General features: G+C 39.5%; 2 protein-coding genes across 2 annotated transcripts; one reads left to right on the top strand and one right to left on the bottom strand.

Annotated features, from left to right (window-relative positions):
• Positions 1 to 669: 669 nt before the first annotated feature.
• Positions 670 to 7,079, bottom strand: MRPL47 (mitochondrial ribosomal protein L47). Its single transcript, XM_059822788.1, has 7 exons — positions 6,979 to 7,079; positions 6,237 to 6,382; positions 5,589 to 5,649; positions 4,702 to 4,798; positions 2,926 to 3,056; positions 1,418 to 1,513; positions 670 to 964 (listed from the first exon to the last, which is right to left on the bottom strand). Exons 1-7 carry the CDS (start codon positions 7,077 to 7,079, stop codon positions 847 to 849), a joined length of 750 nt encoding a protein of 249 aa, XP_059678771.1. The 3' UTR covers positions 670 to 846.
• A 164-nt stretch (positions 7,080 to 7,243) lies between these two features.
• Positions 7,244 to 12,296, top strand: NDUFB5 (NADH:ubiquinone oxidoreductase subunit B5). Its single transcript, XM_059822606.1, has 6 exons — positions 7,244 to 7,370; positions 8,114 to 8,202; positions 9,135 to 9,201; positions 9,966 to 10,027; positions 11,072 to 11,178; positions 12,055 to 12,296. Exons 1-6 carry the CDS (start codon positions 7,244 to 7,246, stop codon positions 12,173 to 12,175), a joined length of 573 nt encoding a protein of 190 aa, XP_059678589.1. The 3' UTR covers positions 12,176 to 12,296.
• Positions 12,297 to 15,517: the final 3,221 nt, after the last annotated feature.

Genomic DNA, 15,517 nt, shown 5'->3' with positions numbered 1-15,517 from the left:
TGTTCTAGCACCATATGGAGAGCAAACCACTTTCAGGGGTTTTCTCACCATTGTAAAGAGTTTCCGTTTAAGAAGCATGTATTTTGTGTGATGCAGAGGAGTAACTGAAGGTCAAGATGATGGAGATAAACACGTCTATCTCCTATGGTTTTGCTTCCCTTGGAGTTTCCAGTGTTTTATCAGATTATATTGCATAGCACATTTGCTTCCTGAAAGACTAGTATTTGTGAAGGTTAAAAGCTTTCATGAAGTAGGTGTTTACCACTAACTGAGAGCAGTAGCAGTACCTTTCTACTTCACTTTCACAGAAGACTACTACCAGTCTTCCTATAAACATTTTGCACACTGCAAAAAAGCATTGCATGAAATGTTTGAATTTGTTGTAGGTATCTAGAAATCTTAAATATAAAGACTGCATTGTTAAAAGTTCACACACTATTTCATAACTTCTCACAAGTCAGGCTTAAAGCAGGGAAAAAGTTCCTTGTAGCAGACTTAAAAGCCTATTTTCCCATGCTTTTATGCAGTGTATCCCTACACTTTATACTTTCATCTGGCAGGCAGTTGCTGCTTTTCACTGTTAATGATGTATGTCTCACTTCTTATAATAGCTGGTTAATATGTCATTTTTCAAATGTTTCTAGAAACAACTGTTAAGATTAATTTGAGTTATGCACCAAAGCTGCTTTTTAATTCCAAATCACAAGTTTAATTTAGGTGAAATGTGGGATTAAAAAAAAAAGGAGACTCTGAGGAATGGTCTGTCGAGTTCTTTGCTGGTTTCAGAACTTGTTTCATATTCCAGTCACAAAGATACTCGACCAATCGCAGCGCTCTTCCAGCATGTTACTGGCTCTGAGATTTTACAGCAAGGTGAGGGAATTTCCTTTCCAAGACCTTCTGCCTCATCCTCTCTAGGTTTTGCCGCCTTGCCCTTCTACGTAAAGATTTTTCAAGTCTGAGCCTGAAATAAAGAAGTCAGGGTGGTTAATTTCTAGATAGCTTGTAACAACCTTAATGAGCTCACCCCCCTAATCAAACAGAGGCTCCCAGTGGTTAACAACTTTGAGTATTAATTTGCTTTCAATAAGCAAAAATACTGGCAAACCAATTTTTTTTTTCTTCTGCTTTTGAATTTACAGAAATTCAACCTCTAGGAGGATCTTAGGTAGTCTGCATGTAAAATTAATTTTATAGTGCAACTTCATAGATAACCAAGTCTCTTAATAACTAAGATGGCAACAGCAAAAAGAAACAGCAAGCTGTAATTTTTAAAAGCCTTATTTTCAGTCTCTTAGCTGTAAAAACAAGAGAACAACAAGGTTACTACTATTTTTTTTTTTTCTTGCAAAGTAGAATAAGGAGGGCTGGGGAACAGATCAGAAAATAACTTTCAGTGTCAAAAAAGTCTTTTTACCTGATGAAGTGATTCACATGAGGTAAGTAATAGAATTTCCTCTTTTTGTATTTTTTGTTCAAGTACCATGGTATTGGCCATTCCTTATAACTGTACCTGTTAAGGATAGATAAAAGTGATTACAGAATGTATACTTTGTCTTCATTCTTGCATTCTACCAGTTACACTTGGTTACAGTACGGTGACACAGTAGTCTGACCAGTAGATCGCAGAATTTGTACGTGGGTATTTACTTTTAGCTCTGTTGCTGGCTTGGTTTGTAACCACATCTCATATGTAGCTCCGCATCTTTCTGTAGAAAGTGGTCTTGCTTTAAAAACTGTAGATGTTTGAAGAGACCACCCAGTATAGATAGCGATTCTTTGCATTTATATTTTAAAGTTACTCCTTCATAAGAAAACTCTCAAAAGCTCATGTGAACAAACTGTGTGTGAAGAGAGTTTTATTTCTACAATTTTCTTTTAAATGCCAGCACTGGAGTGTCATGTCGTGCAAGTCTGCCTGAACATAAGTCTTTCCGTCTAAATATAGACTCTATTATTTCTGTTTGGGGTTCTCTTGCATATGGGCTGCACAGATGGCTTGTGCAGACTTACCTACAGACTCCCATGCATCCAGATTGTGTCAGACCTACTACTATGAGTATTGCAGAGTTTCTGCATGTGCTTAAAAGACCATTTCATGTTGTCTGCCCCTTCCCCCTGCTTTAACTGGGGACTGGACTTCCAACTATAGGGGCAAACCCTTCTTTGTCGACAGTGTTTCCAAGTAGTAAGAGATATGCAGAAGCCTTTATCCCTAGAGATGTAAATCTAGTGGTGAGTACATTTAGTACTGATTTATATTTAATGGGTAAACAAATGGATAACAACTGAAAATTCACCATTATTATAATGTGTGACCCTCTTATCTAGACTATTACTGCAGAGCTGAATACTGTCATTATTGCTTCAAATGCCAATCTGATGAGGGTAAAATACGGGTTAGTGAAATAGCAGGTCCTGCCAGAGCCTTCAGCATTATCACCTGAAATGACAGATTATAGAAAGTATCTGGACAATAAATAATTGTAAAGGTAGAAATTTCTAAGTTAAATATCTGCCAAGACTACTAGGGAATTCCAACAGATGTTTATGTGGTCTCATGCAATACTTGGGATGGTTGTCCCCCAAAAGGTGGATTTTGCATTTTAAGTAGGGAAGTCCAGATGGTTCATTTATGTGTTACAGAACAGCTACAGTAACAGACATCCTCTGAGTAGAGAAATCATATTAGCTACATGGAACTGAATTTGTTATAATTAATGGTTGAGTTTGCCATTAGATTATTTAGCAACAATTATAACCACATTAAAAGCCAAAACTCAAGAAGCACCTGAATGCTGATCAGAAAACATGTTTCTTCCTAGACAATATATGCATCCTTTCTTGATTAGATAAGGATTTTCTGGTAAAGACACATACCACAAGAAAATTCACACATGTGGAAAAAAGTTCTATTTTCCATACCAGTAGGTGCGTCCTAAGAAGTCGTGTCTCCACTCACCAGGTACTGGTTTTTCATGGCCAGTTTGTAAAAGCCTCAAAGCAATTTCTCTTTCTCTGACAACCAAGTCTATATTTTTCATAGACTTTTCTACCTGGAAATAGGAAATAGTTTCAGGATGGGCCAACAAAACACAATGCTGACAATTTAAAAGATCTCAGATGAAGATCTAAGACAAAATTTAAAGGACAAGCAAAGGTAAACCACACTAAGAGTTCCATCACGAGTAATCTCACAGTTGTGGATCGAGTGAAACAGCTGAACTGGCCCTGTGTACTAGAACAGTAAAGAATGGGTGCTTTAAAAACCTAACTTAAAAGCAGAACAGATAAGAAAACTGACGGTCTGATATTTCATTAAAGACTAGCTGGCTAAATACATAAATCCAGATCTAATGCTGATGCTAGAAGTATAGCAAGTTCTGAGGCAGGGGTGGGAAGGAAGTAGGATAAGCAAATAGAAGATCTGTTGTATTTATTTCTGTCAGATGCTTTGTGCGGGCTCGTTGTTAATCTGGTTTTCACTCTGGAGTTTGGTCACAGCCTCAATAATGCCTGTTGGCTGATTAGAAAGCTGCCTTGACCAAACTATGACACTTGAAGGTTTTTAGTGAGGTCTGTCTCATAGCATCACTGTAACGCAAATTACATATGACAACATGTTAAATGCTCTGGGAAGCTGCTAGAGCTAATTTTAATAAGCAGATTGCTGTCTCAGTGCAATCATAGTATTTAACTGGTGCTTGACATCTGCTTTTCTTGGGCTTCAGCCAAAACCAAACCAGCAATTAGTATGACTTTACTTTTGAAGTGTCAGGGCCACTTACTTAAGTTCGCCCCCAAAACCAAGTCCTAATTGCTGAATATGGATGTGTAGGCGGGACTAAGCAGAAAATACTGTTCAGAATGGGAATCACAAAATACAGTTGATAAACCATATTATGATATATCAGAATGAGATACACTAGGAGATCCAGAGGAGAGTTTTATATTGGCTCTTCCCTAATTTGTAAGTACAGTGATGAAATGACAAGTGTAGGAGACCAAATAAATCCATGTCTGATGCAAAAAAAGAGAGATCATAATGCAGTTGCAGATGCATGTGATAGCAAATAACAGTCAAATTATTAACCATACAATGAAATTCAGATTAACAATGTAAAAGTCAGACTTTCCCAAATTAATTTGGATAAATAGGGGGTTATCTGAGAATATCTCTCATGTCAAACAGCTGGATTATTTAACTGGCCAGTGAAGGTGTAGATTTCCATCTGTGAGACATGAGCACAGAGATGGCAGTTGATTTATAAGTAAATTAAGTTTTCAGTGGTAAAGATACTGAGGAAAGAATTTAATAAATTAGCAGCAAAATCATAATAATGCAAAAGAAGGAGGGGGTGACAAAAGTGAGGACAGCAAAGAACCAAAGGGCACAAGTTTGGAGAATGTCAGAGGCAAGAAGTTGGCAACAGTTAAGTAGATAGAAAAAGTTTGTGAAGCGTTTACTAAGAAGTTTCTACAAATCCTCTAGTGCAATTTCAGGGCATGAAGATGGCAAAATATTTCTTAACATTGTAACGGGTGGAGAGGCCTTTCCCACAACGTTGCTTGAGCACAGTGTGCTTATACTAAAATCATAGAAATATTTTAAAAATGGTCTTTAACAAGTTTACAAACACTTTACCTTTTACTCAGCAATTTTACGTGGAGTTACATTTTTAGCTAGTACAAAAAAGTTACCTTTTTTAATCTTTCTGGACTTGGCATAGGCCTAAGTTGTCGTTTTGATTCTTGCTCTAAAGTTAAAAGCATGTTTTTTTCCTTCAGTAGGACATACCTAGATCAGAAAGCACAGTACTTCAAAAATAATTTCTAGATGCATTGGCAATTATTCACTCACTACCCTGCTGGACAGAGCACATACATATAACCCCATATCCTGTACCTGCTAGCTTCATACAAAGAAGCGAAAAGACACTGACCAACTGGAGAAAGCCCGGAGGTGGGCAGGGGAGGGCTGACATACAGGACATACAAGGAGAGGCTGAGGGAGACAGGTTTACTTAATCTCGAATAAAGCAGGCTATGGAGGGAAGAGGTTAACACTAAATAGTCTTTCACTACCTGACAGAGACAGACTCTTCTTACGGGTGTACAGCAAAAAGACAAGATGTAGAAAGGAAAAAACTATTCACAGTAATTATTAAGTACTAGTTTAGCACTGGCACAGGTTGTCTAGAGTAGTGATGCAATCTCCAGCCTGAGAGACTTTCAAAATCGGAATGGATTCAGACCTGAGCAACCTGATCTAATTCAGTGGTTAGCGTCCCCGGAGGTCACTTCCAACCAAGTCTGTCCTGCAGTTCGAACAACGCCCAAAGGGCTGAAACAGCGTTTTCATACCAAACCTGAACCCTCTGCACTGGACACAACTATCACACAACCACCTGCAGTACAGCTTTTGTATTGGGACCAGTTCCAGAACTTGGGCTGCTCCAAGCCCAAAGCAGGCTTAAGCATGCAGAGCTGTATGGCAGACTAAGTTTACTGGCTAATAAGTTCACTAGCCACGTTTTAATAAAACATGCAGAGCTGCTTTGAAAGCTACTTGACTAGAACTTACTTACCAAAGTTTGTGCAAGTCTTCACTACTCTTGCCCCTTAGCTGCTTTATATTCCATGCATCCCCTGTAAAAAAAAAAAAATTAAAAAAATCAATTTAATAGAACAAAGTTCTCTTATTCTGAAAAAAAGTGCTTCTATTAGCAGGCTCAGCTGACTCAACAGAACAAGGATCATTTTTTTAAAAAATACTACCTCTTGGAAAGCTATCCTTGTGGATATTCAGCTTTGCTTTAAATATACAAATACATTTAAAAGACCATGACAGGTACTGTTTATTTGTATTTGTAAAAGGCTGGGAACATGGAAAGCTGTAAGATGAATCTTTACATTGAAATATTTTTCTTCCATGGTACCGTATATTTCATCAAAGAACATCTTTTCTGTGATACACTCATAAGAGCAAGGCAGAGGATTTACAGCAAAATATTTTGCTGCATAACAGCTATTTGCTTTCATAAACACAGAATATACACAGAAAAAATAACAGGCATAAAGATGCACATGCACAAGTATATGGATGTACCTATACATATAAAAATATAAGTTTTATATAGCTATGAGTACTTCCTATAATGCAAAAGAATAGGTAAGATTTCAGCTGAGCACAAGTGGCTCAAGGATCACTATCAGAAATGCTAAACATAACTCACCAGACTTTACTGTTTTTTCTCCCCAGTTTCTCGGATCATCAAAAAACTCCTCCAGACCTTTCCGAGACAAAGTAGTGTGCAGAAACTTCAACTGATGGAGGGGCTCAACTTTTGCTAGGTTCTTATGGAACAGATTCAGCGTCAATCTGCATAAAAATTAAAAGGGAACTATGTATGATAGGAAAAATAATATTCAGCTAAATGAGAGTGTTTCATTCATAAAGGCACAGGTCCTACAGAGGTGAATACCCCAGTCTAGAGACAAAAGACGTGAGTTCAACTCCTCATAAAAAAGTCACATTAGTGTTGTTTTCTCCTCTAACACGTCTCATCTAATTATCATTTTACAATACTCAGAAATGTATAACAATTTGAAAACTAAAACAAAAATAAGTTTGAGCTACACCGTACAAAAATCCCTCCTCCTACATCGACTTCAACTAAACGGCAAAGCAGTAAACAGACTGTATAAGCACAAAAAAAATCCCCAAGCTGGGAGCATAACGACTGCAGAATAGGGAAACTCTCAGTACTATGCTTACACGATGCCTTATAACATAAGCCACCCTGCGACCCTCAGCCGAGGTTTCCAAGCCCGGACAGCCCGTCTCCCGCCAACGCGGAACGCGAAGGCCGCTAAGGGCGGCTCTCCTTCCTCAGGGGAACGCGCTACGGCCCGCAATGCGCTCATCCCCACCCCAACCGGCTCCTGAGCCCCAGCCTCCCCCGCCTCGGTGCCTACCCGGAGAGGCCGGCAGCCGTCGAGCCCAGCCGCACTCCTGACAGCCGCAGCGCGCCCGAGAAGCGCCAGCACAGGGCACCGATCCCCATGGCGGCCGCCATGACACCCGCCGCCCCTCCCACAACGCCTGGGGTCGCGGACGGCGTCCCGCGAGGGCGCCGGAAGAAGAGGGAAGGCTCTGCCCTTTTCCAAGATGGCGGCTGCCTAGCTGCACCCCGCCGCGGAGAGTGGCGTCGCCGGCCCCGCCCCCGTGCCAGTTCCAGCTATGGCGGCCATGAGCCTGCTGCTCCGGGCAGCGGCTGCCTGGGGAGCTCGGCGGGCGGCGAGCGGCACGGCGGGCGCGGCTCGCCTCCCCTGGCTCGCCGGGGCCGCCCGCCTCCCCGGCACCGTCGGTAGGCCCGCGGCGGCGGGAATGAGGGGGGCGGGTGTGCTAGGGGCGGGGTGACCTTGGGGAGCGGAGGAGCGGTGCCCCCCCAAGGAGAGGGGCGCGGGAGGCCGCGGGGCCGCCGCCTCAGGGAGGTTCGCCCGCAGCGACCGGTGCAAGTCGGGGGCCGCGTCTCGGCGGCACAGCGGGCGCCGGGCGGGGGCCTCCGTCCCGGCTCCCCGGCTGAGGGCGGTCGCTGGGCTCGGGCCTGTCTCCGCTACCTTGGCTGTGGGGCTGGGGCAGGAACGCGGGGCTGCTGCGGCTCTTCCTCGGCTGAGCTGGTGTAGGAAACCCGTTCAACGCGCAGGGGAGTCCCTCGAGGGGCTGCAAGGTGCATCTCCAGGCCTCCGAGAACTCACATTTCTTGGGTGGAACATAGGTCAAAATTGGTGGCAGGCCAGACTTCCTAATGTACTAATCTGTGACTTTACTTGGCCCTGTATAATGACATTGAGTGATTGATTTGTTGGGACTTACAGGTAGAAATAGATCTATGTCTAAAGTTAGAAGAAAAATAGGTTCATTCTAGCAAAACAGGAAATCAGTGCAGGCAGGCTGTTAGGAACATTGATCTCCAGAAAACCAGCTCGTAACTACTCAGCTGCTGCTGTATGCTGCTTTTTTTTTTTTTCCCCACATGTGCTGTTGACCTTAGCCTGGCACAATCACCAAAGAGAGAAAAAAAACATAATACTTTGGTTCAATTTTCAGCTCCTGTACGACATAGCAGCAGCCATGGGAAAAGAATGTTTATTATCAAGGCAACGAGTTTTTATGATACTCGATTTCTGAACTTGTTGGTGAGTTAAAAACAAATTTATTACATTCAGTATAACGCATCCCTTGCAAGTGGTGTAAGAGTGTCTAAAATACAATTTTCTCTATTGTTAATGTGTCAGCATCTAAAATATGATTGGCACTGTTCACGTAAACAAGAATTTCCAGCACCCTCCTAAAGACTTTTTTTGTCACGTTGTAAAATCAGGGCCAGGTGAAGTAAAAAGATACAAGATTGGCTAAATGGCAAAGATTGTGATGGGTACTTACATTAATGCTGGATTACCATTCTTAAATTATGTGTCTGTCTTCATATATGCATAACCTACAAATGCTTTCCACTCCATCTTCCTTTCTAAAACATACTGGGTTACTCTTCTGCAGGGTTTGCCTTCAGTTACCTAAACCACTGCTATTAGAGATTACACTTAGGAAGCCTGACCTGAGTTTGACCCCTAAAACGCTAGGTTTTGGATAAAGTCTATTATGAGGGGTAACAGCCAACCTGATACAACTCTCTTCGTGTGATCAGGCTTCCGTTATCTGTCTTCCACAGTTACCAAAGCCAGCAGTGGTTGTATTTATGTTGGATTATATTGCCTTGGTGTTAGTGCCTCATTACAGTTAAATGCTGAAGCCAGTCATCACAAGCTGCTGAGACAAGCATTCAGGGAAAGCATTACTGTCTGCTTCTGCAGAGACTGACCTTTCCAGGAGATTGAAAGCTGAACTAAATAGGCTCATGGACTGACACAGCATCACTCTTTCTGTATTCTAGTTTGTTAATTAACTCATTTTAAGCAGCAGTATGTCTTTACATACAACATTCCTATCTAACCTATGAATGCAAATCTAAGAATTGGCTGTTATGTCATTTTCAGACTAACTTCATCTAAATTTTGTCAGGCTTCTGAGTTTCCCATACTGTTTTTTTAACTTTTTATCCCCTATACAGAGATTCTATATATTTCTAACGGGAATACCAGTGGCACTATTCATAACATATGTCAACATCTTCATTGGTGAGTGCTCTGTCATGACTAAGCTAAGTACACAGTCAAAATTCTTAAATGGATAAATGGGAACTAAGCATGCTGGATAGAAAAAAGAGATCTTTTAAGGCTTGCTCTTTGGAAGACCACGAAATAGGCCTAACAGTTATGGTAATATTCTGTAAGTACATAGAAGATGTTCCCAGTATTTTTCTTTTTCTGTAGTTGTTGATTTTTTTAAAAGCTTTCCACATTCTTAAAAATGGAAAAATTCCATCTTTTGACAGTCTTTCCAACATCAGTGAGGTTCAGTGAACAGTTCTGTATTCAAGTGAGGAGTTTGATTACCTTGTTTTACATACTTCTTTAAGAAGGCTGCATACACTGCAACTGTGGCTTTTTATCTAGCAAAAAAGCCAAAGTTCTGCTTGGTAATACATGTTTTAAATCTACTACTGTAATAATATGGAATTAATTTAATAGAGAAAATAGGAAAAATCCATGCTTTCAGCTCATATGCTTTAAAGGGCATTTCTGTGGACTTGATCTTAGTTATTTCTTCTGTATAGTTGCTAATTTCACCCTTTTGTTGTGTGACTTAAAACCTAGATACATGCAGCGAAAAGTGTCTGGAAATTACAAGTCCAATTTTTCTGACTAGAGCTCAGATTGAGGGATTAAGTACTCTCCATGTGAAATAATGATCTCTTCTTAATGTAAAAGGCAGAATATAAGATACTTAAAAAAAGAAAAAATGCTTGAATTAAATGTTCTTCCCCTCCTTTCCTTGTCAGGTGAAGCTGAACTTGCAGAGATTCCTGAAGGTTATATTCCAGAGTACTGGGAATACTACAAAGTGAGTGTAACATCTGAAAGGGTGGCATGTTATGGACAGCCTTCCTCTCAATACTAGTTTTGGGAGTAAAATGTGTGGAGTATGATAATGAGGATAGCCATACCCTGCCCTTGGGTACCAATGTAGTAGAACTCAAGTTGTGCAATTATGATTTTGGCAAACTAGCTTTTTTTCAACGTTATGGAACATGCGTGTTGCTGTAGGAAATCTGTTTATTGACACAAGTAGATGCAAATGATTTGTAACTTTATGCAAGTAAATTGCTGAAGCTGTATGCCAAGAATTCTTTTATAATATTCCTAACCACTAAGAACAGTCTTCTGTTCTCTTTATTCTTAGCATGCAGTTTTTGTCTCTGTTTCTTGCTCTGGAACTACAACATCTTAAGATACTGGAGTTTAAAGTGACATTACTTTCTTTTGTATTGTTTGGTAGCGTTGTTTTGAAGTCCAACATCACACATGCTTTTATACCTAGAATTTAAGATTTTTATAGTCAGAAACTCAAGGTTATACTTTTTTCATTTCATTGTATTTTCTAAAAATTAGTCCTTGGCTTCTTGCTGCAAGCACTTTTTTGTTTTTGATAGGAACTCATTGAATTCAGCAATACTATTATGACTGTTTCAACTCATTGAGACTTTTGTTCCTAGTGAAATGACCTCTATGTGGAAGCAAAACTTTAAAATGTTACTGATTACAGTAAGAGGTTTGGAGTCCATTTCTGTGATGACAGTGGCAGTTTAAGGAACTTTACTTCAACAGAAAGAAAATAGATCATACGTCTTCCATTAACTTTTAATTTTGCTACAGAATAGTAATCTGCAGGTTGTCCTGGAACTAGAAATAGCAAAAGAAATACAGCTTTTTAGGGTTCTGATCTTACAAATAGTTGAGCATGTTTTGAACTTCACTATTACGGTTTGAATGGCAGCACCCGTAGTGTTGATGACATGTCAGGACTGGGAACACGCAATATGGTTTAGTTATGATAACATTTCTACTTGGAAATTACATGAATAATCTCTGCTTTTATATTTTACAGCACCCTATAAGTCGCTGGATAGCTCGTTACTTCCTTGACCCCCCTGAAAAGAACTATGAGAAAGAGATGGCTTTGCTTGATGTTGAAGCGAAGAAAATGGAACTGAGGTATGTTACCTAGTTGAAGTGTATTAAAATACTGATACATGTTGTAGTTGCCCATTTTATTTTGCTTAAGATACCAAGTTGGATGCTGACATAATGTGCTGTTTCATGTATCACTTGACCCTGAGCGCTGGCTGCACTGGCTGGTGCCAATGTGGAAGTTGCAGTATCTGTAGTCCCTGTCTTCTCAGTATTAAGATTACGAGAACTGGAACGATACAAGGGCAGTCTTGTAAAACAACAGACTCTTCAAAATAGTTCATATTTATAAAGGTATAGCTCTGTCTTCCTGAGTCAGGAAATGGACAGCTGTTTTTGCCTCTGCTTTTGCTTATAGCTTAATTGAGTAGCTAAATGACAGTTTATAGAACTGGTCATGTTCCTTGTTGCTGTCAAAAATTTTGTGGGCAGCAACGATATTGTTGTACTGAGTTTATTCTATATATACTCAGAGTAAACTGTGGTGGTAGAAGAAAGTCTGAGTTCCGTGAACTGTTGTTGGGACCAAGACAGCACAGCTCCTTCTACCATCACATTTACTTCTGGTTTTCTTGCTCCTATGTATTTTTAGTTGAAAGCTGTACCAAAACTGTCTAGCTTCTTACTAGTCAAGAACTTGTGACAGAACACCTGCAAGTAGTTTTATTACTCTTTTTGTGAGATGACTTGCTGAAAACAATGTAAATAGAAGGATGCGATAGCTCATGTTTTAGTTGAACCCTTAATATTTTGGTATTACCTACATTTCAGTAGTATTTATAAACCATAGGTGTTAAACTCATTGCTGTTGTCAGTAATGCCCTGATGTTAAACATTGATATACGTATGATCAAAACCAATAAACTTCATGTTTAGTGTGTCTGTTGCTCATTTTTTTAGGCTGATGGAGTTGGAGGCACGCAGACTGATGAGACAAAGGGGAGATGGACCTTGGTATCATTATGAAACACCTGATAAAAATCTTATTGACAATTCTATGAAATCCACACCTGACAATTAAACAATTTTAAGACAGTAGGCATAATCTTAAATGCACACCAACAAATTGTGACTGAGCTATGTCATATACATCCTGCTATTTACTGACAGAAATGAATAAAAATAAACAATGTTTGTGTTGATTCTGATAACTTGAAAGAAACTGTGTGGCAGCTAAGCTTGTATAGCTGGTAAAGTTGTTGATGAGAGAAAATGCCTTTTGTCAGTTGCCAACAATTACTCCTTTTCTCCAGAACATCCGTGTAGAATGGGCTTTGTGACCTAATGTATGTGAAACACGTTGGTAATGTTAATTTTCATCGTGTGATTTCTAGTATTTAAAGTTTTAAATGAAAGGTACAAGAAACTGTAGGGCTTTTTTCTTTCACAGTGCCTTGTGTCAGATAATTTGTGGAAGATGAACTAAGTGAGAAAAATACCTTCAATATCCTTGGAACATTAGGATAATATCTACCACCTTAGACAAATACTTTCTTTCTCATCACTTGTAGTCAAACTCATCTTGCATATGGTTCAACATCTGCTATCATTTCCTCTGCAGTATTTCAAAAGTTTCTCTCTTTAGGTATCTGTTAATACCCTTCATCCCTGATAGTGTCAGCCATGCTGCTGCTTCATTAGTTTTGTCACTAGTTTCAAACTTTTTTCCTCTTGTGTATGTGTAATTTATGCTTGTCTGCTCTTTCATCTTCTGCAGTGTCACCTCCTATATAGTTCGTGTCTGTAAAAGAGTTCTTAAAGAAACTCTTTAAAAAAAAACACCAAAAACCCCAAAGGTACTGACTTCTGTGCATCTTTCAGAACTGGATGCTTCTCTGTATAGATCATCCAAAAAGTGGTCTCTCTGGAATATGTTTCTACATTGCTCTGTTTATTTTTTTGTTTGTTTCATTGTTTTTTTTAATGGCTCATTTTCAAATGAGGTTTAAAAGCATAACAGGCACTTTTGCTATGATACATGCTTCCTATTGTATATGGTAATAGATCTAAAACAGAGCCACATACTCCCTTTGTGGCAGAAAGCATTGATGAAAACAGAGTCAGTGCTCAGTAATATGTTAGTATTTAAGAAGACCCTTAGTAAGGGGTACCTACCATTGTCACATAACTTTTGTATTTTAAATATATATTTAGTGACATGGAGAACTGCATGCCAAGTAATTGTGGGGAGGATAGTCTTGAAAATTAATTTTAACAAGGCTTTGGTTTTATTACCTCAGATATCTTCTGTGTTTTCAGAAGGCAGAATTAAGACAGAAGTGCTTCCCTAAACCTGTGACTATCTATACTGTCAGATGTAGGAGTAGAAAGCAAAGGAAAGGTTCTTAAACATTTAAAAGTGTGTGGTGCATATAAATTCAAGTTTTAGTGAATTTTAGGGGGTTTTATAAGCCTGTGTCTTTCATGTACTCTTGAAAATACCCCCACAGTTGCTAGGCTAAAGTCTATGCTCTGTCATGTACAGCTTCTCATAAGAAGGAAGAATCTAAGTGGACAAATATTAAACTATTTTCCTAGTAATTGCTGTACATTTAACATTTTTAGCAATATATTCAAGTTATTGATACTGTTGTTAGAGAGCTTTCTAATTCCTGTAACAGGCTTAGTAAGATGAAGAAGGGAAAAACAGAAAAATGCTTAATGAAGGTTATGATAGGATTGCTGGATGTCTGAAGAGCCAGGACCAAGCCAGGGAGAATGGTATTGGTTGACATTAGTGGGTTTTATGGCTCATCTTACATCTCCTGGGTGAACAGATACCATCATCTGCTGTGTGATTACACAGCTATTAGTACCTGAAAAGGTAAGTCTTGACAGCAAAATGTCAAGATGAAAACTTCAAACTTTATACTTCCAATGCATTTAGCGTAGGGAGGCCACATAAGCGATTTTGGAGATGAAAAGGGTAAACTTTTCTGGTAACACGTAGGATAACTCAAAGGCTTCTTTCCCAAGGTGAATTGGAGTTAAAAAAAGCAAAAGAGTTTATATAAAAACTCAAGTGGAAACGTGCCATCCAACTGTTATTAACTAAGAACAGATTAAGAAATACATAAGGCAAAAAAGGCAAGCTGCACCTGAGGACATCCACACACAGAACTGCCATGCAGCTATTTTTCTACACCACTTTTAACAACTAGGTAGGGACTATGGAGGGTACTCTCTTTATCTGGCAGACTTTTGCCACTAGAGGGGTGTTTTCCTCAGGTTCTACCGGCCATGGTACTCCTCTGGTTTTAAATCCCTTAAGAGAGTGATAGAAAGTGCCTCTTTACAGTTTATGACTCTAAGCTATCTGCCCATATTCAAAATTCCCCCTTTTTTAGGAAATAAGCACAAGTTCTTTAGTAACTCCTGCTAATCTTGTGGTTTCAAACTGGTAAAACATGTAATTAATTTTATGTTAAGCAACATTGCACAGACTATTTTAAGCAAAGACAGCCTCGTTTGCTGTTTCCTGGCACTGCCAAACATGAGAAAGACTCTGATTTTTATATCAATGCTTTGACTTGTCCTTTTTGTTTGAGTCAAACTTTCAGGTTAGATGGCTTGTATGTCGTCTTATGGCTCTCATTGTTTATAAATGCTGAGTTAATCATAAGAGAGGCCATTAAGAAAGCACGAAGCCTTCTCGGGCAAAATAAATCCGTCTGGTGACCCTGTATTGTGTTTTCTATCCAGCATCCAACGATGCTCACAAGTCTTTGATGTAACGTCTGTTCTCGAGTAAGTCTAAAGCCGTTTCATTGACATCGTATTCTGCCCTCGGTATTTCACATTGTTCCCAACACTTGATCTTTTGCTAGAAAAATTGCTGAGAACAGACTGCACTGGTCTGCTTACTCTCACAGTCTGCTTCTTCATAGCTGGATACAAACTTAGTTTTCAATTCTGTTGTTGAATGAGACTTTACTAGAACCACCTTTTGAAACTTTAATTTTTGAGGTAAAATGTGGTTCTCGCAGAGGTCACATCAGCTGCTTGGAAGTGATCGATGAATCCTTGGATATAATGTGGGCTACAGGTGGAAGGCTATTCATCTACATTATACATCTTCGTTTGAAATGGATCAGTCATTTCTTTAATCTTGCTGCTGTCGGGCATATGCAATAGTTATTAGATACTGCTTTAAAAAAGTATTATTTCAGTATTTTTTTCCTACAAAGTTCACTCTATTCCTTCTCCCCCCAACGGCATTCTTTCAAAGTGAAAAGCAAAAAGAAACACAGCAAACGCCAAGAAAGGTCATTTTAAGCTCAAGGTACTGTCCCTCGCGACACGAAATCCGGGTTTGCCTACTGGCACTGCCTCAGGCTTCCTAGGGCAGCTCGGGCCGGGCATT

This window comes from Gavia stellata, chromosome 11, assembly GCF_030936135.1.
Source record: "Gavia stellata isolate bGavSte3 chromosome 11, bGavSte3.hap2, whole genome shotgun sequence".
Taxonomy (NCBI): Eukaryota; Metazoa; Chordata; class Aves; order Gaviiformes; family Gaviidae; genus Gavia; species Gavia stellata.
Note: the sequence above shows the minus strand (reverse complement) of the source record. Positions and strands in the feature narration are given on the sequence as shown.